The sequence below is a fragment of the Culicoides brevitarsis genome, chromosome 2 (assembly GCF_036172545.1).
Source record: "Culicoides brevitarsis isolate CSIRO-B50_1 chromosome 2, AGI_CSIRO_Cbre_v1, whole genome shotgun sequence".
Lineage (NCBI taxonomy): Eukaryota > Metazoa > Arthropoda > Insecta > Diptera > Ceratopogonidae > Culicoides > Culicoides brevitarsis.
In genome coordinates this window covers 41,276,969-41,300,446 of record NC_087086.1, presented here as the reverse complement: position 1 = coordinate 41,300,446, position 23,478 = coordinate 41,276,969, and the positions used below count along the sequence as shown (strand labels likewise).

At 32.6% G+C, this 23,478-nt stretch overlaps 1 protein-coding gene across 1 annotated transcript; it reads right to left on the bottom strand.

Annotated features, from left to right (window-relative positions):
- On the bottom strand, window positions 1-22,410 carry LOC134829168 (obscurin). The gene is made up of 22 exons (XM_063842164.1): window positions 22,359-22,410; window positions 22,130-22,298; window positions 21,778-22,074; window positions 21,558-21,714; window positions 19,738-20,130; window positions 17,459-19,016; window positions 17,268-17,399; window positions 16,964-17,206; window positions 16,250-16,391; window positions 14,793-16,193; window positions 14,254-14,550; window positions 14,013-14,194; window positions 11,217-12,107; window positions 10,698-11,157; window positions 10,500-10,639; window positions 7,880-9,851; window positions 6,733-7,156; window positions 5,523-6,669; window positions 3,088-3,211; window positions 2,880-3,021; window positions 1,397-2,822; window positions 1-548 (listed from the first exon to the last, which is right to left on the bottom strand). The coding sequence occupies exons 1-22, from the start codon at window positions 22,408-22,410 to the stop codon at window positions 73-75; spliced, it is 12,225 nt and encodes a 4,074-aa protein (XP_063698234.1). The 3' UTR covers window positions 1-72.
- Window positions 22,411-23,478: the final 1,068 nt, after the last annotated feature.

The window sequence follows — 23,478 nt, the reverse complement described above, 5'->3', positions numbered from 1 at the left end:
TTATTATGAATAAATTTATGGCAATCGTGTGGTCCAAAGATAATTATCGAAAAAAAAAAATATTAAAATTCCTTAAAATGTAGTCAAAAGTTCCTCTTGGATGCTGTTCGATCGGATCAGCTGTCGAGGCGATGGTTCGTTCATCGGCAATTGCGGTTCAGAATCAACTTTGGCAGCTTCCTCCTGTTTGATTGTGTTGTACATCTCGCTGAATTCCTTGATGCGTTGTGTATTGAAGCGCATATGTTCGCGTTTTTTGATCATAAAGTCCGTAGATTGGAGCCATCTGTTCTCGTAGCATTCCTCGACTGTGGGACGTTTTGTGGGTGTTCGTTTGAAGACGAAGAGCAAGAAGCGTGTCAGTTCGGGAGTGACGCCTTTGTACAAATGTTCAAATTTGTAACGTTCAAAGTTGATGTTTGCCTTGGTTTCTTCGTCGTCGGCGCCGCGGAAGGGACTCACGCCGGAAAGAAGCACGTATGTGAGCACGCCAACAGACCAGATATCAGATTGGGGATAAGCGGGTTCTTCGTTCAATACCTCAGGTGCTGAAAATAAGAAAAAAAAATTGAAAATTTTTTGAAGGTAAAGTTTTGAAAGTATTTATTCGAAATTTTTGATTTTTCATGATATAAAAAATTTTTATGAATTTTTTTTGAATTTTTTAAATTATAATTGAATTTTAATTTTTTTTTTTATATTTTGAAAAATTTATAAAAATTTCATTGAAAAATTCGTAAATTTTAAATTTTTCTCAATTTTTTCATATCAAAAAATTTTGGATAATTTTCATAATGAATAAATAAAATTTTTTGAAAATTTATAAAAAATAGCAATAAAAATTGAAATATAAAAAAATTTCTTAAAAATGAAAATTTATAAATTTTTTAAAGATATTAAATTTTTTAAGATTTGGAATTTTTATTGAATTTAATTTTAAAGAAATTAAAAAAATTTTTAATTTATTCATGAAATTAAAAAATTTTATGAGTTGTTGTATTTACATTAGTTGTATTTGAAAAAAACTAAAATTTAAAAAAAAAATTAAATAAATAAAAAAATTTTTTTAAAAATAAAAAAAAAATAATTGAAAAAAAAATTTAAAAAATTATAAATTTTAATTTTTAAAAAAAAATTTTTAATAAAAAAAAAAAAAAAATCTGACATCAGTTTGATAAAAAAATTTTAAGTTTTTTTTCAATTTTTAATATCAAAGTTTTTTTTAAAAAAATAGAAAATTCATGAAAAATTGCAATAAAATATAGAATAAAGTATTAAAAAAAAATTTGGAAAAATATTTTTTATAAATTTTCATAAATTAAAATTAAATTAAGTTAATAAATTAATTTAAAAAATTAAAATTTTAAAATTTTCTATAAAAAAATCAAAAACTTACACATAAAGTCAAGCCATCCAGAAACGGGTACATTTGTTCCGAGCTTCGAAACCTTTTGCGCTGATCCAAAGTCAACCAATTTAATCTCTACCGATCGCACTGAAGCCATGACGATATTATCTGGTTGCAAATCGAGATGGCAATAATTTCTCCAATGCAAATATTGCAAAGCGTCAAGTACTTGCATGATGACTGTCGCTACAACTTGTTCCGTGTATTCCGTTCTACTGCTCAAATAGGTCAAAATATTCGCGCCTTGCAGTTTTTCCATGATCATGATGCCAATTTGGGCGTTATCCGGTTTGATGCCTGTGATGAGCGAAACAATTCTTTCGTGTCGCAACGAACGAAGCGTTTCAAACTCCTGTTCAATGATGCGTGATGTGTCGTCGGTATAATCGAAGATCTTTGCAACGACATTTGTGTTTTTCAAGCGATCGATGGCTTTAACGACGATGCTGAATTTGCCACGAGCAATTTCCGATACAAATTGGTAACGTTCGGCGTAACTTTCGTCGGAGAACCATTCCAAAACGTCTTTTTCCAAGCGATAATCGACTCTGTGTTTGTGTTCTTCGAGCGAAATTGGATGTCCTGATTCCGTGATTTGTTGCAAATGTTTCATGGTCTTTGTAATTTTGATTTTTTCAGCTCCTACATCGTGCAAAGTGACAACATCCGATAATGTAGTAGTTTCACTCCATCCAATACGGTTACGAGAAGCGATACGGAAGACATATGAGCCTCGGGGTTGCAAATCATGCACTAAATAGAACTCGTGATCGATGTTATCAGCAATATCATGGAAGGCTTGTTCCTCTTCGCGACGATATTGCAAGCTGTAACACAAAACGGGTGAATTTCCATCGTATCTCGGTTGTTTCCAACGCAACAAAATCTCCGTGTCGGAATAGGCAACGACGTTAATCGCATCTGGCGGATTGGGTTTCGTGGCGACAACAACACGACAACGCGCCGTTGTTTGATTTATAACATTTCGGGCAACAGCTTTGTAGATGCCAACATCGTCCATTTTGGTTTCGTTGAATTGAAGAATTGTACGCCCATCTTTGTCGGTGAGGAAGACGATGCGTTTCGATTCTTGGATAATTTGGTCGTTCTTGTACCACATAACAGACGGTTTTGGATCGCCAACTGCGAAGCACGAAAGTTGAGCGGGTTGTCCAATCTTCAAGGCGACAGTTTGAGGCTTTTCACGGAAGAACGTTGGATGACCTTGACGTCCTGTTTCCATCATCGCATCCATTTCGGAGTACGATTGCAAACGTGTTCCAACTTCGCTGCGCAAACGACGCGAAGAAATTGTGTCTTCGGTGCCATGACGTGAATATCTGGAACGACGCTCGTCGTCAATTTCTTCATCCATGATGTCGGTAAATCTTCTTCTTTCACGAATAACGGGCATCTACAAAAAAATATTTTTTATAAAAAAAAAAATTCTAAAATTTTCAGAAAAACATACACTCAAATCGTAATTGCTGTCAGATAGGGTATAATTGAAGCTCGGTGAACGCCGTTTTGCAACACTCATGTACTGACGAAGACGACATGGGAAGCTTACATCTCTCAATTGTAGCAAATAAGTATCAGGTCCATTTTGGTATCTACAAAAAAAAAATTTTTTTAAATTTTTTCAAATTTTTTAGATATGTAGAAAGTGAATTTCTTACTGGCTGTCTGATTTGAAGCGACCAAGTTCGTAATCTGGATGCAAATAAGTTGATGTCAAATCTTCGAACTTCTTTGGAATGTGCTGTTGTGGCGGAGGAGTCGATTCAGGAGTCCAATTTTCATCTAAAATTTAAAATTTGAAGAATTAAAAAAAATTCAAAATACTTGAAGATGATTAAAAAATAAATTTCTGATAAATTTTTAAAAGTTTTTGACATAGTTTTTGACACAGTTTTTTTCTTGATTTAGTTTTCAAATTTTTTTCAGTTTCAATTTTTTAGCATTTTTGAGTTATAAAATGATTAAAAATGATAAATTAGAGCCCTCTGATAAATTTTTATCCATTTGGAGCAAGATTTGACAAAAATTGCTTTGACATAGTTTTTGACACAGTTTTTTTCTTGATTTAGTTTTCAAATCAAAACTATGTCAAAGAAAAAATTTTTTTTCAGTTTCAATTTTTTAGCATTTTTGAGTTATAAAATGATTAAAAATGATAAATTAGAGCCCTCTGATAAATTTTTATCCATTTGGAGCAAGATTTGACAAAAATTGCTTTGACACAGTTTTTGACACAGTTTTTTTCTTGATTTAGTTTTCAAATCAAAACTATGTCAAAGAAAAATTTTTTTTTTCAGTTTCAATTTTTTAGCATTTTTGAGTTATAAAATGATTAAAAATGATAAATTAGAGCCCTCTGATAAATTTTTATCCATTTGGAGCAAGATTTGACAAAAATTGCTTTGACATAGTTTTTGACACAGTTTTTGACACAGTTTTTTTCTTGATTTAGTTTTCAAATCAAAACTATGTCAAAGAAAAAATTTTTTTTTTCAGTTTCAATTTTTTAGCATTTTTGAGTTATAAAATGATTAAAAATGATAAATTAGAGCCCTCTGATAAATTTTTATCCATTTGGAGCAAGATTTGACAAAAATTGCTTTGACATTTTTTTTCAGTTTTTGACATTTAGTTTTTGACACAGTTTTTTTCTTGATTTAGTTTTCAAATCAAAACTATGTCAAAGAAAAAATTTTTTTTCAGTTTCAATTTTTTAGCATTTTTGAGTTATAAAATGATTAAAAATGATAAATTAGAGCCCTCTGATAAATTTTTATCCATTTGGAGCAAGATTTGACAAAAATTGCTTTGACACAGTTTTTGACACAGTTTTTTTCTTGATTTAGTTTTCAAATCAAAACTATGTCAAAGAAAAAATTTTTTTTCAGTTTCAATTTTTTAGCAGTTTTGAGTTATAAAATGATTAAAAATGATAAATTAGAGCCCTCTGATAAATTTTTATCCATTTGGAGCAAGATTTGACAAAAATTGCTTTGACACAGTTTTTGACACAGTTTTTGACACAGTTTTTTTCTTGATTTAGTTTTCAAATCAAAACTATGTCAAAGAAAAAATTTTTTTTCAGTTTCAATTTTTTAGCATTTTTGAGTTATAAAATGATTAAAAATGATAAATTAGAGCCCTCTGATAAATTTTTATCCATTTGGAGCAAGATTTGACAAAAATTGCTTTGACACAGTTTTTGACATAGTTTTTGACACAGTTTTTTTCTTGATTTAGTTTTCAAATCAAAACTATGTCAAAGAAAAAATTTTTTTTCAGTTTCAATTTTTTAGCATTTTTGAGTTATAAAATGATTAAAAATGATAAATTAGAGCCCTCTGATAAATTTTTATCCATTTGGAGCAAGATTTGACAAAAATTGCTTTGACAGTTTTTGACACAGTTTTTGACACAGTTTTTTTCTTGATTTAGTTTTCAAATCAAAACTATGTCAAAGAAAAAATTTTTTTTCAGTTTCAATTTTTTGGCAGTTTTGAGTTATAAAATGATTAAAAATGATAAATTAGAGCCCTCTGATAAATTTTTATCCATTTGGAGCAAGATTTGACAAAAATTGCTTTGACATAGTTTTTGACACAGTTTTTTTCTTGATTTAGTTTTCAAATCAAAACTATGTCAAAGAAAAAAAATTTTTTTTTCTGACAAATTTTTATCCATTTGGAGCAAAATTTGACAAAAATTGCTTTGACATAGTTTTTGACACAGTTTTTGACACAGTTTTTTTTCTGTTTCAATTTTTTTGCAGTTTTGAGTTAAAAAATTATTAAAAATGATAAATTAGAGCCCTCTGATAAATTTTTATCCATTTGGAGCAAGATAAATGCTTTGAAGTTTTTAATTTAGTTTTTAAAACAAAACTATGTCAAAGAAAAAATTTTTTTTCAGTTTCAATTTTTTGGCAGTTTTGAGTTATAAAATGATTAAAAATGATAAATTAGAGCCCTTTGATAAATTTTGAATAAATTAAGAACAAATTTTCGAATTATTTCAAATTTTTAGAACAAATTTCGAAAATCGAAAATTCAAATCAAAAATTGAATGATTTAAAGACAAAAAATGAAAAACTTACTGAGAGACCAAATCATCTTGGATGGATTATCAAACGCCGACAACAATGGTCTTCTTCTGTAATATTTGCGACACGAAGCTGTATTATGCCAATCCTTGTACAAGTTGAAGTAACGTCTCAATCTATCTGTTCCAATCAAATATTCGTCACGAACAACACGCGTAATGATATCGAACCATGGATGTTGCAATGCTGTCTTGACATCCATACGTTCATAAGCATTATAAACGAGCAATTTCGAGATAAAGTCTTTCGCTTCATCCGAGATATGAGACCAAATGGATCCCATAAACTGCCATTGTCCTTCACGAACTTTCGTCAGAGTTTCTCTATCATTTTCTCCGCGGAACGGACTATCGCCTCCGAGTAAAATGTACGTGATGATACCAATTGCCCACATATCTTGACCATATCCGACGCCTTCACGATTGACAACTTCAGGAGCAACGAACTCGGGCATACCGAAATCGAGAGGTTCGAGTGTGTTGGAGATACGACGAGCTAATCCAAAGTCACAAAGTTTGATTTTATCGCCGCCGGGATGTGCAAGAAGGATATCCTTGAGAGTTAATCCCATGTGAGCGATGTTACGTGAATGCATGTGCTCCAAACCGAGCAACATTTGGTAAACATAGATCGCAATTTGACGTTCCGTGTAATAATCGCGCGAAAGTAATCCATGTTTGACGAGTTCTCGTCCTCCAGCAAGCTCCATGATGATAACCAAGCTTCGTTTTGTGTCGTAAGCATCATAAGGACGAACAAGTTTGCTGTGATTCAACGAATTCATGATATCGAGTTCGTTAAACATGAAGGTACGCAACTCATCTTTGCAATACATGATCTTTGCAGCGAAATTCTTGCCAGTTTCACGTTCAACAGCATGATATGTGATACCTTGCGTACCTCTGCCCAATTCGTCGCCAATATCGTACAAATCCTTGTAAGGCTTTTGCTTCGATCTGATGTATGGCGAACGGAAATGAGCATTATACGCATACTCATCCTCATTATCTTCAACATGAAGCATCACAGAGTTCGAAATTGAACCAGCAACGTTCGTAGCAGTTATCGTGTACAATCCTTCGTCACGTTTAATGGCATCCGTGATCAACAAAACGCAGATATCAGGTTCGTAATAAACCATCTAAAAAATTTTTTTATAAAAAATTTGAAAAAAATTTAATTTTTTTAGAAAAAATTGACTTACCTTTGTTCGTGACGTTTCAGCAAGCGGTTGCCAATCTTTAAACCATTTAATTTCGGGATACGGGATACCTGTGATACGTGCCTCGATACGTCCTGAACGACGTGACATGACATAACATTCTTCGGGGCGTTGGATGAAACGAGGATATTCGGCGAATTCCAAGCGATTGCGTTGACGAGCTTCGCCATATTCGTTCGTGGCGTAACATTCGTATTCGCAAGCATCATTTTCGCTCATGTGCTCAATGAACAAAGTGACTTGCCCGTTACGAGTGTAACTGTAGTTGTATTTGCCTCCCATTTCGATTGGTTCGGAGCCTTTGAAGAACTTGACAACGGGCTTGGGATAGCCGATAAGGAACCAATGAAGACGAGTGTTGTGTCCTTTGATGCCGTATTCGTACAAACGTTCGCGATCCAAGAAGCTGTAATTGAAAAAAATGATTTTAGAACATTTTTAGTACAAATTTAACTTTTAGAACAAATTTTTTTAGCAACAATTTAATTCATTTAAGTTAACAAAATTTTGTTTCTTTTAAATTATGTTCGACTTTAAATTTTTTTCTGAGAATAATTTTCAACATCATTTTAGAAATTTTTTTTTTTTTAATTTTTAATAAAATTTTAATTTTCAGAAATAATTTTAGTACAAATGTTCACTTTTAAAATAATTCAAAATTTTCAAAAAATTCAGTCGTTGAGAATAACTTACAACTTAAACAAAAATATTTTTGAATGAATTTCATATAAAAAAAATTTTTTTTAGAACTATTTTAGTACAAATTTCAACTTTTAGAACAAAGTCAAAATTTTAATTTTTTTTTTCATTTAAGCTTTTAACAAAATTTAATGTCCAAATTCAGTCTTTGAGAATAATTGTTAGCTGAAACATAATTTTTTTTGAATTAATTTCAGTAAAAAAATAATTTTTAGAACAAATTTTAGTACAAATTTATATTTTTAGAACAAATTCAAAATTTTAAATTTTTTCATTTAAGCTTTTAACAAAATTTACTGTCGAAATTCAGTCTTTGAGAATAATTTTTAACTTAAAATATTTTTTTTTTGAATAAATTTCAGTAAAAAAATAATTTTTAGAACAAATTTTAGTACAAATTTTCACTTTTTAGAACAAATTCAATACTCACACAGGAGGTTGTTGCAATTTATCATGCGGAGGTCGTTCAATATCGAAGTCTTTGGGCAATGAAGGAGGCAATTTCGGTCTGAAATCGATTCCGGGAGTACCATAAGGATGCAAATCCGACGCCGGAGGAATAACCTTTTGTCGATGCGTTTGCACGAAGGGACTTGGTTCACTAATTCCTTCCTTACTTTCAACGAAAATACGGAATTTGTAATCGCGATACGGTTCTAATCCACGAATTTCATATCTGCATCCCTTTACGCCTGAAGCTACGGGATACCAATCTCCTTCGGGAACTTCACACATTTCAACTTTGTATGTGCACGGATAATGCATACAGAAGGGGACATATGGTTTCCACGAGAGAATGAGACGTCTTTCGGTCATGTTCGAGATAATTGGGCGATCAACGATGCCAAGAGGGCGATTTTTGCCGTGATCAGCTTCCAAGTCGTCTCCTTCGCGGAGTTTTGGATACGTAATGAGATCATGACACGTGAGTTTCGCATCGCAAACACTTTCGCCATGAGGATTTTTGATCTTGCACGAATAGTTGCCGGTGTCTTTTTCATTGATGTTGTCAATAACGAGTTTCGTGACGCCATTTGGTTCGTTCAATTGTTGCACACGATCAGCATTGTACAATTTTTGGCCATTTTTGAACCATTCAACGGATGGCGTGGGATTTCCCGCAATACAAGCGGTGAATTTGACAGCAGTATGTTTAACAGCTTCGATATCGTTAATGGGTTTAAGGAAGCTTGGAGGTTCAGCATCTGAAGCTTTTTCAGCGTGATCTTGAACTTCAAGGTTGAAAACGCATTCCGCTTTGCCTTCGATGTTTTCGGCGTAACAAGTGTAGACGCCGCTTTGAGCTTTTTGGCAATCCTTGACGACTAAACAGACATTTTCGCCGCTGTAAATCGCCTCATAAGCGGGATTGTTCGTGATATCTTCATTTCCTTTCTTCCAATGTACCGTGGGACGAGGAGTTCCAACGACACGAGCACATAACTTCGCATTTTCGCCTTGAGTGACAAAGACATGCGAAATTTTCTGAATAAATTGAGGAGCTTGATACACTTTTTGTACATCCAATTCACAAGCGGATTCAGCTTCGCCCAATGGATTCGCCAAGAAACACGCGTATTGTGCTGTATCGCTCAATTCAGCAGGACTAATGCGTAAAGTAGCGCTTCGAGCATCACACGAAAAGGCAACACGCTTATCTGGTTCCATTGTTTCGCCATTTTTCTTCCAAAATACTTCAGGAACGGGATTTCCTGAGAAACGAGCTGTCAATTCGAGTTCGCCGCCCTCGTTTACGATCGCATCCTTCAACGGGCTCGTGAAAATCGGTTGTTCTTCTTCCGCATCTTCATTCACGGTAGGTACAACTCTCACATTTGCCAAAGAACGCGATTGACCAAGTTCATTCGTGGCAATTAACTCATATTTGCCGGCATCTTCGGGCGTTGCATCGCGAATGAGAAGTGTCAAATCCCCGGGTGATGGTTCAGAAATTTGATATTTATCGCTATCATGAATTTCCTTTCCATTACAGGTCCATGCAACTTGCGCGGGAGGATATGACATGACTTTTGCATGTAAAGCAGCTGAAAATCCGGGAACAACTTCTGTGCTTTGGAGTTCGTTGACGAAATATGGCTTCTCGTTTTTCGGTTCGACAGATACGAATGCTGACAAAGTTGCGGAGCCAAGTTCGTTTGTTGCTGTAACGGTATAAATACCGGAATCTTCGACGGAGAGATGTTTGTTGCTTAAGCCAATTTTGCCGCAGGGCAAAGAAATGAAGTCGATATGCGGAGAACTGCGTAATGGGATACCGTCTTTGGTCCAAACGACATCGGGAGTTGGGAAAGCTTCGAGACGTGTTTCCAATGCGACGTTATCGCCAACGCGAAGGGCTTTGTTCGGGATTTCATCCAAGAATTTGGGAGCTTTGGCAATTGCTGTTGAAGAAAAATATAAAAAAAAAATTAATGAAAATATTCAAAAATAATTTCGAAAAAAAAAAATATTTGAAAATTTTAATCTTTAAATTAAGTGAAAAATTAGAAATAAAATTTAAAAAATTATGAGAAAAATTTTAAAAAATTATGAAAAAAAAATTTTAAAAAATTATGAAAAAAATTTTTTAAAAATTAAAAAAAAAATTAAAAAAATATGAAAAAATTTTTTAAAAAATTAAATCAAAATTAAAAAATTCCACAAAAAAAAATTTGAAAAAAATTTTTAAAAAAATTAAAAAAAAGTTGTTTGAAAAAAATTATGAAAAAAATTTTTTAAAAAATTATGAAAAAAATTACAAAAAAAAAAAATTTTAAAAAATATGAAAAATTAAAAAAAAAAAATTTAAAAGTTATGAAAAAATTTATGAAAAAGAAGAAAAATTTAAGAAAAAATATAAATAGGTTGTAAAAATTAAAAACATGAATTTTTTCGAAATATTATTATAAAAAACCTTCAAGAAAGTGAAATTTAAACATTTTTTTATAAGCTCGATTTTGAGAATTTTTTATAAAAATTGATTCAATATATGAAATTTTTGAATTTTTTTTTCTAAAATCTCAAAAAATTTAATTTTTTTAAATACTTACGCATAATTGCAGCTGCACACAAAGCAGATTCCTCTCCGCTTGGATTTTTAGCAATCATTTTGTAACATCCGCCATCCGTTGGTTTGACATGATCAATAAGGAGACACACATTTCCATTATTATCAGCAGTCAATTTGAGACTAAAAAGCAAAATTTATTAAATTTTCAACCGAAAACTCTAAAAAATCAAAAACTCACTGATCATCAGGCACAATTTTAATGCCATCTTTCATCCATTCAACGGTAGGAATTGGAGATCCATCCAAAACGCAAGCAAGTTCAAGTTTTTCTCCTTCCACGATTTCAGCGAATCGATCAAACATCTTCTTAATTACAGGTTTTTCGGATTTCAAGGAGATCGAAAAGTCTTCAGACGATTCTCCCGCCATGTTTGCAGCAACAACGCGATATTTTGTCTCGTCTGTCGTTGTAAATCCGCTGATTTTGAGTTTTGACTTGATGGTGTTGTCATCTACGGTAGATGTTATTACGTTGAGACGTTTATTGGCATCTAATGTACTTTGATCGATTTCCATTGATCCGATGTACCATTTGAGCGTTGGTTGAGGAACGCCAGATACGGAAGCTTCGACTTCGACATCTTGTAAATCGTGGGCAAGAACACTTGCGGGCTTCGTTTTGAACGTTGGTTTCTCAACTAAAAAAGATTTTTGTGAGAAATTTGATGAAATTTCATGAAAAAATGGAAATTCTTACCTCTGCATGTCAATTTAGCTTCAACAACTGTCTCTCCGATGTCATTAGAGGCTGTCAAAACGTACGTGGCATCATCTTTGACGGTAACTTTCTCAACAATTAACGTGAAAGCTTCCTTCTCAAAGTCACTGATGACGTCACAGTTCTCGACATTGCACAAATTCTCTCCTTTGCGAGTCCAAACAACTTTTGGTTTGGGATTTGCGTGAATGACAGCATGGAAAACGGCTTGTTCGAGTGGCAAAACACTTTGATCTTTCAATCCGATCACTTCGGGCTTCAACAAGACATCCAAACGACAATCGGAGCTGAAACTGCCATATTTGTTCTTCGCTGTGAACTTGTAAACGCCCGTGTCGGTGTGTTGCGCATTGAGAATTTGCATTTTGAACGTGAATTTTTTCAATCCATGTTCCAAATTTTCCTCTTGAACGTCGTATTTGACATCATCTCGCGTTAATTTCTTTCCATTAAGCTCCCATTCGATCTCGGGCAATGGATCAGCAGACAAAGACAACGTAAAAGTCGCTGTTTCTCCCTTTGGTACTTTCATATCTTGCAATCCGGAAGATCCTTCGGTCAATTTCGGGCGACGGAACTCGTTGCATGGAATAACTTCCAAATTAGCAGTTAACGCCTTCTCTGACAAGCGATTTCGTACAACAGCTTTCCATTCGCCGGCATCTTGTAACTTCACATCGACAATATCCATCTTGTAAAGTTGATCGTCGTTCGTGAATTTGACACGAGAATCCGCTTGAACTTCTGTTCCATTGAGCATCCAGATGACTTCGGGCTTTGGAACACCTTTGGCTTTGACTTCGTACGACAAAGGCAAGGAGTCGAACATGCTGATGTCCTTCAAATTATGTCCCAAAATCTCAGGAGCAACTGAAAAATGGAAGAAAATGTTAAAATTCTTGCGAAAAATAGATTTTACGGTAAAAGTGTGAGTGTCAATCAATTTTAAAGTGAGTCTTGCTTCAGAAAAATTGAAAGTCCCGCAGAGTGCACTTCACGAAAATGCCTTTTTTGCCGAAGGGGAAGTGCACGAAACCTGAAAATCCTAAATTTACCAAAAGAAATCGGACATGCTACATGCTTATTTACAATTTTTCGTCACAATTTTCTCCCAAGTTACGCTAAAATCCGAAATTATCTAAAATTTGAAGGTTGAGTCTACGTCTAAATGTTAATTCTAGCCAATTAGTGTCTAAAATAGTTACGAGTTAATAAGTAGTGCTTTAGGTATGCAATAATGAAAATTAATTCACATTCTTTAATTTAAAAAAAAAATAAAAATTTTGAAGGATTTTAATTTTTCAAAAATTTTATATTTTCTTAAAAATTATAAAAATAATTAATTTGAATTTTTTTTTTTAAATTTTTAATTTTAAAAAATTTTGATTTAAAAAGAAATTTAAATTTTTAAGAATTTTGGATTTTTATAAATTTTAATTTTTTTGAAGAGAAAAATTTTATAAATTTTTTTTGAAATTTTTCAAAAAAAAGGTATTTTAATTTTTTTTTAAATTTTAATTTTTTTTAAAATTTTTTAAAAATTTTAATTTTTTTTTTGAAAGAATTTTTTTTTAAATTTTTTTTATTTTTTTTTTTTAAAATTTTTAAATTTTGAAAATTAAAAAAAAAATTTGACTTTTAAAATTTTTTAAAAAATTTTTTTTCAAAATTTTTTTAGAATGTGAAAAAATTTTACTCATTGCATCTACCTCAAAATTAAAAAAAATTCTACAAGGAAAGTGAGTTTGTTAAAATCCTTCGTTTCTCGTTCGATATAATAAATATGTACATTTTGGACTGGATTCCGAGTGCACTAAAGGAAAGCAGTTTTAGCGAAATATTTACAGCTGCTTTTTTGTGAGTTTACACCAAAGTAAAACGTTTTTTAGAACTTGTTTATAGTTTACCATCCTCTTCAACTTTTTTCTTCTTATTATCATCATCATCGCCGGATTTTTTAGCTTTTCCAACATCTTTACCATCGCCTTCTTCAGATTTTTTGTTCTTATCGTTATCAAGAGATTCGTTTTTGACAAGATTTTTGTTCTTTCCGTCGTTTTCGTCATCTTCTCCGGATTTCTTTGGCATTTTTAGCTTTGTCTAAATCATCAGTTTTCGGTTTTTGGGGCTCTTCAGGAGATTTTTTGTTATCATCATCGAGATTTTTCTTCTTTAAGGAGTCTTCGTCGAGTTTTTTCTCTTTCAACGAGTCATCATCGAGTTTTTTCTTGTTCAAAGAATCATCGTCGAGAGGTTTCTTTTTGTTTTTCGAGTCATCATCATCTCCAGAGTCTTTTTTCTTGTTAGAATCATCATCCAAGAGACCTTTGTTCTTGTCTGAACCATCATCAAGATCTCCTTTTTTGTTCTTTGAGCCATCATTTTCCTCAATACCTGATTTTTTGTTCTTATCTGAGTCGTCATCAAGTCCTGATTTCTTATTTTTATCCGAATCATCATCTTTTGGCGACTCAATAGCTTTTTTCTTTGTATCTTCGAGCCTATTGTCGTCTTTGAACATTGCTTCAATGTCTTTTGGATCAGTTGTTTCCATGCAAGAAACATCTTTCGCCTTTTCCATGGTATCGTCAATGCCATCGTCTTCTACTACAGTTTCTTCTGTACGGGAATAAGTCCGCTGCTCATCTTTCGTATAATGATCTTGAGCTAATACATAATTTTTATACAGGTTTTTTCATTATTTTCAACGTTTTTCATGTTTTTGTGTTTTTTTTCTTGTGTAAACCTTTTAAAAAAGTTGTAAATTTTACTTACCTTGCACAATAACGCGACTCTTGGAAGAAACTTCACCCATGCTGTTTACAACTTGCACTTCATAGTCGCCTGTGTCACTTCCCTTGACGATATTCAACGTAAGTGAATATGATTCGGAGCGATGTGAGTCACGTGTTATCTTGATATTTGCATCTGCGGAGATTTCTTTGCCATCTTTGAACCTAAAAAGAAAATTTTTCATAAAAAAATGAAAAATTAAAAAAAAATTGAAAATTTTTACCAATGAACTTCAGGTTCAGGCACAGCGTAAACTTCCAAATTGAGAGTAAGTGAATTTCCTTCGTCAACTTCGACATCGACGAGAGGCTTCTTGATCTTCGGCTTGCAATTGACAGTCAAAGAAGCGTCACACGAATCAGATCCGTAACTATTTTCGATCTTGACGGAGATTTTGCCTTGAAGATCTGTTGTAGCGTCTTTGATAATCAACGAATATGCTCCATCTTCTTCTTTTTTGTCGAATTCGTTGCGTGCTTCAGTGATTTCGATGCCATCAAGGAACCAATGAGCCTTTCCTCTGTTAAATTTAAAGCAAAAAATAATTTAAAACTGATTTTTTATGAAAAAAATTGACCCTATGGGCGAAAAACGGGTCAAATTGACCCTTTACGCGATTAGGTTGACCCCTCAGGAGTCAAATTGATCCCTTAAGGGCATTTTTTGATACCTTGAGGGATCAATTGAACTTCTGAGAGGTCAACCTGATCCCTTAAGAGATCAATCTGACCCATTTTTCGCCCATAGGATGAAAATTCTTACTTTGGATATCCATCGGTAGTAACTGTCAATGCGACATTGGTATCTCCTTCACTCACAGTAATCGGTTTCAACTTGTTCTGAATCTGCGGCGCACATTTGACATTCACAACAGCCTTATCAACTGTTGTTCCATGATCATTTTCCAATTCTACCGAATAAACTGCAGAATCATTACGATTCGCCCCGTGGATCTTCAAAGTATACGTATTCCCATCTTGCGTGATTTTGACACGAGAATCATTCAAATTGATCGGTTTGCCATCCTTCAACCATTTCACAGTTGGCGGCGGATGCGAATCACTCTTGATCGACAATTCGATGTCTTCCTTTTCTTCAACATCATATTGACTATCGAGACTCTTCGAGATGACAGGCGGCGAATAAACCGTCAAATTCCACAATTCAGAAGCTTGAGAAATTTCATTCGAAGCAATTACGGAATAACTTCCCGCATCGTTCAACTCAACTTTACTAAACTTCACGAGATAGTAATTTTCGGCACGCGTAAAGCTAATTCTCTCATTTTCGACAATTTTTGTGCCATTTTTGTAAAATTCAGCTTTGGCAGTTGGATTTGCCTCGATTTCGATTGACATCTTAAGTTGTTCGTTGACCATGCATTCAAAGTTGTCGGGTTTCTTGATGCGTGGCGGATATTTCACGTTCAACGAAACTTCTGCCTTGTCATCGCCAAGCTCATTCGAAGCTTCGATCGTATATTCGCCGCAATCTTCGAGTGTAACGTTTTTAATGACGAGTGACATTGATTCGGCATCTCCGAACAAAAACTTGTATTTTTCACTTGTTTCAATTGTTTTGCCCTTAAACTTCCACGCGATATTCGGTTTTGGATATCCCTCGAATTTAACATCCAAAATTGCGCTTCCGTTGATTCCGACACTGACTTCTTTGTTTTCGACAATGAGTGTGGGCTTCACAGGATCAGGCGTTGGTTGAACAATTCCTTGAATCGTGAGTTCAGCACTGCAAAAAATGTTGCCTGATGTCGTTTGAGCGACGCACGTGTACAATCCCGCATCATCTGGCTTGACATTTTGGAAGACAAGAGCAAGAGAATCGTCGTCAGTGCCCAAAAGGATCTTGAAACGCTCTTCCGGATCGAAAATTTGGTTGTCTTTGCGCCAAATGAAGTTTGGTTTCTCGCCCGGAACAAGTTGTTTCGTGTTTTCAATGTCATGGAAGATGTCACGTTCAGCACAAACTGTGAGTTCAGCTTTGCATTCAGCTGTTCCGTGTTTGTTATAAGCATTGCACATGTAAGTACCGGCATCTTTAGGCGTAACTTCCTTGATAATGAGTTCGAAGAATCCAACGTCCTCGAGATCGCGGTTAATTACGATGTGTTTGTCGTAATCCATGATTTCATGACCGTTCTTGTAACTAAAAAAAGAAAATTATGATGAAATTTGATAAAAATTCGTGAAAAAATGACTTACAATTTAACTTTTGGCTTTGGATCAGCCTTAATTTTAACCATGAAAGTCAAATAAGTATTTTCAACGACTTCGCTGTTGCGTAATTCGACAGTAAATTGAGGAGCACATCCTTCGCCGTCATCTGATACTTTGTCATCAAGTGCTGAAATATCAAAAAAAAAACTAATTAATTTAAATTTCCATAATTTTTTAAAAAATTTTAAGCCTCGTTTTCTAAAATTTTTATTAAAATTCGAAACTAAAATTAAATTGAAATTTTCGAAAATTAAAAAAAAAGTAAAATTTTCAATGAAAAAAAAAAATTTAATTGAAATAAAAATGAATTTATTAAAAAAATAAATTTAAATTAAAAAAATCGAAAAAATTAAAAAAAATTTTTAAAATTTAAAAAAAAAAATAAAATATTCAATGAAAAAAAATTTGATTGAAATAAAAATTAATTAATTAAAAAAATAATTTTAAATTAAAAAAAATCGAAAAAAAATAAAATTGAAAAAAAAATAAAATTTTCGAAAAAAAAAAAATTAATTGAAATAAAAATAAAAATGAAAAAAAAATTTTAAATTGAAAAAAATTTAATTTAAAAAAAAAAAAATTTTTTGATTAAAAAAATCGAAAAAAATTAAATTTAAAAAAAATTGAAATTAAAAAAAAATTAATGTTTTTGAAAAAAATAAATACCTACATAAAAATTAGCTTTAAAAGAAAACTTACACTTATCGACGATCAATTGCGCTGTACATGTCGAAGTTTCCAAGCCATGTACTGCCTTTGCGGTGTACAATCCGCTGTCGGAAACCATACAACGTGAAATTTCCAATGAATGAGTGTTGTTTCCCTCGTCTTTGAATGTTGCACGATCTCCTAAAAGATCGCCCAACGGTTTATTGTCCTTCATCCATTCAACAGCAGAGACACGTTCTTGTGTTTTGATCTCAAATCTTGCATTTTCTCCGGCTAAAATAAAAATTTATTCAAAAAAAACTAAAAATTCATGAAAAATCTTGAAAAAACTCACGTGCAAGCTTCTTTCCTTTGATTGTTTGTGTAAAAATTGGCTTTAATCCTCTTGATGAGCCATTACTTGAAATAATCGATGATTCGCTCGATTCGCTGTAAATGTTGTTTGTTCCCTCAGAGTTGATTGTAGCTGAAAAATTAATTTTTTTAAAATTTTTTCAAAAAAAAAAAAAAAATCTTTGGACTCACTTTTAATTCTTCTTGTCGTAATTCTCGACGAAAATTTCGTTTCAGACTCCATTTTTTCAATTTCTCGTATAAGTACCTCTAATTCCTCAGGTGAATAAAAATTTTCAATTTCAGACGTCGACAAGCATAGTCCTGTTTTCGGGTCTTCAATGAGATATTGATACTCGAAGGCCTTGGATTTGACCGGGAGTACAGCAGCTGGCGTGCAAATTTGCTTGAAATTCTTCCTTTTTGCCTTCTCGACGGTATCTTCGGTGAAATGAAAGTTATCGTCTGACTTATCGAACGTGTGTTTGATATTTCGGATCTTCCGATGAGCTGAAGCTGCGGAAAAATCGACTTTTTCGCACGGATAATCGCCCGAAAGGAGTAATTGACTTCGTCGTTCGAGATCGTTTGATGCCGGAACGAGTTTTCGGATGATTTTTGGCGGTTTTCGCTTGACTTTTTTGATTTGGATCGTTAAATTCGCGACGTATTCTGTCGGCGGAGGCGGATCGAAAAATGTCGGTAACTTTACGTACGGAGATTTTTCCTCGGGCGGATCACGACGATTGTTATTCGATGACGATGAAGCGTTTTGGTCGTTCTCAGTGAACTCGTCACTTGTGTTTTGTTGATTATTTGTGTCGTCAGCGGAGTTATTTTGGTTTTCTTGACTATTGTCGTCGTCTACGATGTCACGATCGTTTCTTGATCCTCCTGTGGTAGAAAGAGTTAAGATGCTATCAACTACAGTTTCTTTAAGATTATCAAAAATTTGAAGCAAATTGTTAGTAGCGTCTTCGGTATTTAAGCTAGATCTTCGCGGAGGCTCTTCAAAAGTTACTTTAGGTGCTTCTTTTGTCTTTAAACTTCCACGACGCGATAAATTTTCCTCTTTTACGGATTTTACACTATTTTTACGACTTGGAGTTTTTCCCTCTTGTTCCTCGGTTTTTATTATTTCTTCACTTTTTATGCTATTTCTTCTTTTTGGCGCTTCTAATTTTTCTTCGTCTTTGCTATTTCGACGTTTGATAGAAGATTCTTCAATATTTTCCTCGGTTTTCTTTAAATCTTCACTTTTCACGCTATTTCGTCTCTTTGGGGTTTCAACTTTTTCTTCGTCTTTGCTATTTCGACGTTTAAGAGGCGCTTCTTCTTCCTTATTTTCTTTACTTTTAAGGCTGTTTCTTCGTTGTAAAGTTTCTTCACTCGATTTTTCTTTTTTTATGCTATTTTTGCGTGTTAATTCCTTCGCTGAAGGAACTTCTTCTGCCTTATCCTCGGTTTTAAGGCTATTTCGTCGAGATTCTTTCTTGCTGTTTCTGCGTTGCGGTTCTTTCGTTACCGAAACGTCTTCAACAACAATCAAGACTTCTTGTTTTCCCTCGGGTTTCTCAGTTACTCTTGCAGGTAACTCGAAATTTTCCTCGTCTTTATGCGCGAGAATTGATTTCCAATAATTTTTGATGTTTTCGTCTTCAGCAAGTAACTCGATTTGTTTGCCGTCAATTAGTGTTAAGATTAGTAGATTTGGTTGGTTAGGTCGTTCACTTAATTTTGTATCAGTTAGCTGCGGGGTTAAAAATTAAGCTTTAGAAATTGCAGTTTTTAAGCCGAATAAAAATGTTTCACATTTTCATAAATTTTTTTTTTTAATTTTTATAAAATTTTTAAATTTAATTTTTTTTATTTTAATTTTTTATTTAAAATTATTTTTTTTTAATTTTAATTTTTTTTTTCAATACATATAATACTAATAGGTATATTATTTTGAAAATTAAAATCTTAAAAGATTTTTTAAAATTTTGAAAAAAATAAATAATTTTTTCAAAAATTGTAAAATTTTAAATTTTTAAAATTTAAACATTTTAATTTTTTAATGAATTTTTTTAATTTTAAAATTTAAAAAAAAAAATCTTTAACTTTTTTAAAAATATTTTTCAAATTAAAAAAATGAAGAATAAAAATAAAAAAAATTAAATTTTAAAAAAAATTTTTCAACAAATTTAAATTTTTATAATTTATAATTTTTTAAAAAATATTGATAATTTCAAAAAAACTTAAAATCTTAAATTTTAAAATTTAATAAAAAAACTTTTTTTTTTCAATTTAATATTTTTTTTAATTTGAAAATTAAAAAAAATAAAATAAAGAATTTTAAAAAGATTTATTTTTTTTTTTAATTTAAATTATAATTTTAACAAAAAAAAAGGAATTTTTTTTTTAATTTTAAATATGAAAAGTGAAACACTTTCAAATTGCATTTGCCTTAAAAATCTTGAAATACTCACTTTAATAGTTTGTTTGCATTCAAAAATGGATTTTTCTTCGTTCAATCGTTTTATCTTTGTGATGAGTAATCTGGTTTTGAATAGAAAAAGGTAACGTTCCTTGTCTTTATCCGCGTCGTCTGTCACAACGATCCACTTGTCGTGCGCCAAAAGCTTTCCAAGTTTCGATAAATTCCCCTTGTATCCAACGATCGCCGACAAAAAGGACCTGTCTTTGCTCGGGATACTCTGCACAAGTTCAAGGGCACGTTCCAAATCCTCAGTGTCCTCGCCGACTTTCTGCGTGTAATTTATCAAATCCTTCAAGATCAACTGATAGTCGTTTATCCGTTGAATTGGCAATTTCAAATGCGTTGACAAGTCTTTGGTATCTTTACCAACTTTTTGAAGATCCTACAAAAAAAAATGAGAAAAATCTTCGTCGTGACACTTCTTTCAAAACAAAAACATTTTCATTTATAATTAATGGACCAGTCGTCTGCATCAACACACATTTATTATGAAATTTAACGACCTTCTTGTCACACATGTTGTTATGATTTCCAAACCGATGAAAATCTCTCATGACCTTTCATAATAAAACTCGTATTACAGAAACGGTTTTTATGGGAGGAAAAGTGAGAAACGACGGATTCGCATCATTAAAATGTTTCTCGCGCATCGTAGAAAGTGTATTTTTAATCGAAAATCTCATGAACGTGGGAAAAAATTTCTCTTATTATGTTTTGAGAGACTTATGTAAACATTGTAGGGTTGTTCTATCAATCTCTTAAACTTTTCACACTGATACGACGACTGATCATTCAATTTTTTTTTCTCATTTTCATTCGTTTTTGGATGAATTTTATGAATTTTTTTTCACTTGCGTCACTTTTTCAAAATAATTTTTGGTTATTTACACTTTTTTCGCCCACTTTTAATACTTTTTTTTCGATTTTTTTCAGATTTTTTACGGCAATTTTTGCCTTTTCCCGATGCTTGATGGACGAAGAAGAGCTCGAGTTTGGCGATAAATCGAAAAAACTTTCAAATTGAAGTGAAATTGTGTTTTCACCAACGACACACAGGCACACGCAGCAGCAGTAGAAGAACTCTAAATATAGACACTCACTAAAAATAATTTTCAGTCACTGTCCGTTATTTATAAATTATTTACAGGTCTTAACAAGTGGATGATTAAAAGATTACTAAAGTTTGCGTATTTGCAGAATACACATATTATTATTAAAATAAAAATTGTGTCGAGTCGTGTGCTATTTTTACTCGGGAGATATTTTTAATATATGTATGGTACGCGATTGTGTGATGGTGCTCGATGGATAGATGGATGGCGATGCGAGATGTATGTTATGCTGAGTATCCAAAAACAGTGCCGAGGAAATGAGAGGCGACATTTTACGGTATGTATGCACTGCGGAAATCGAATTTTTATCAATTTTAACATTTTTAGGTTCAAAACAAGAAATTTCCCTTCAATGAAGAACTTTTTGATGAATTTCAAAGGAACAGAAGCCAAAACTGAATTAAATATTCTACGCTTGTTCATGCTTTAAAAACTTTACGTTCCTGATTGGAGAGAATTTTTAGTCAAAAAACGTCTCTTAAGACCTTTTTTTCAAAAATTTCAAGTCACATCTCTGCAATCTACCAAAGGTTACTATGTTATTTTTCTGATTCTGCCTCAATTTTTCTCTCACTTTTCAACGATCTCGACTCTTCTTCCATTCATTGTTGTTATTGACGCCTGCATTACTCACTCGATTGTTTTTTTTTTTTGGACAAAGACAAAAGCTTCAAAGTAAACATCGTAAAATTATTACCGAAAATAAATCCGCACACGTCGAAATAATTTCCTGCGCCTTTGGCTCGCTGGCATAATATTCCGTGTAAACATCAAAGTCTCTCTCCAATCGCAAAAACGTTTTTCCCAAAGCACTCGGATTCTGTAGACAGTACTTGATGGCTTCGTACAAAACGCTGTAACGAAAAAAAAAATTCAAATTAAAGAGAAAGCTTCGTGGGTGTCGCGAAAAATCTCACTTTTTATGAAAATCCGCAATATTCCTGAAATGTCCAAAGACAATTTTCTTGTTATCCTTGATGATTTTCGGAATGTTTTTTGGCATCAGTTCCATCGGCGTCATATACGTTCGTATCACGTAGTGCAAATCCCGGATAAATTCCTCTTCTGTCTCGACCAGTTCCGTTAACGAGACTTTTCTCTTAATTTCCGCACTTGCAAAGTCCTGTCGTTCTGCATTGCTGGCAATAAGATAGGTAGGCATCCAACGTTCCTCAAAAGTTGTTTGTTTTTTGTCATAAATCTTCACTTTGCGACTAAAAATTTCAATTTTAATAAATTAATTTAATATTTTATCGAAAAATTTCTTACAATTCAGTCCCATCAGAATTCTTTTTGGGCGTACATGGAATCCTTTCAACGATTGTTCCTTTAGGGACTTTCCACGATTTGTCTTCCGACGTGTAATTTTCCGTTAGTTCAACGAAATTTGCACTTTTGTTCTTCTCAACGAAACTCGCTTTACCGACGAGAACATTTTCTGTGAAAATTTTTTGAATTTCGTAACCAGTTTGATCGATGAAACTCCCGAAAAACTTACCTCCTGTTGCTTCGGGAAGAGTTTCCTCCGAAATTTCATCGGGAATTGTCATTTTTTTGACTTAAATTCTAAAAACCGCACAAGTAAAAAAATTTGACACAAATCCTGCGCCGCGTTACGTCATTATATAAAAAAAAATAATTAAAAAAAAAAATGTTAGTATCCAAAAGAAGAAGATCGACTATGTACAATGGTTCGATTACTACTGTTATTAAAGTCGAGTGCAATTGATTAAATGCTTCTTTGCGCTAAAATTAAAACTGTGATATATTTAAAATAAAGGAAATGAGTGACCATTTGTTTACAAAGTACCCGCGTAGCGATTAGACAATCGAAAGGCGAACAACCTAATTTTCTCGGTTGATTGTCTGTCGTGTTGCTGCTGCAATTGACACACAATAACAACAACGCGAACGCAGGAAGTGATTTATTTGCCGTATTTTTAAATTACAAGAGTTGAATTGAACCTTTCATTGAATACTTTTTTTTCTACAAAAAAACGCATTTTCAACGAAGAATTGGCGAGAAATTGTGTGAAAGTGCGATTAAACGAAGACGACGCCATGCCACGCGACACACATTGGTTTCGATTGAAAGAAATTAGGTCGTTCGTTGTTTGTTTTTCGTTGATTTTTTGTATTCATCTGATCGATTTTAATGCGAAACGAACACTTGTTCTCATAGATCATGTTTAATCGTCAAATGAAGCATGTAGAATGAAAATGGAGACGTCTGGTTGTTCATAAAAAAAACTAAAAATTGATCAAAAATATCATCAAAATCTAATTTTTGAAGGTTTTTGATCAATTTTAAGCTTTTATGAACAATTAAACGTCTCCATTGGCACTTTTAATACCAAAAAATATTTTTTTTTAAATTTTGTTTTTGATCATCAAGCAAAATTTTCTGAATTCAAAGGTCCTAAAAAGATATTTTATTAATTTACCTTTTTTAAAAAAATTTTTTTTCTTAATTTTTTTATCGTAAAAAGCTTACCTGAAGCCTTATTTTGTTGAAATTTTTAAAAATTTGTAAAAAAATTACCTGAAAATTAATTTTTAAATTATAATGGGCAAAACGCCTTTAACAAAGCTTCTATTAACATTTATTAAATTTATCA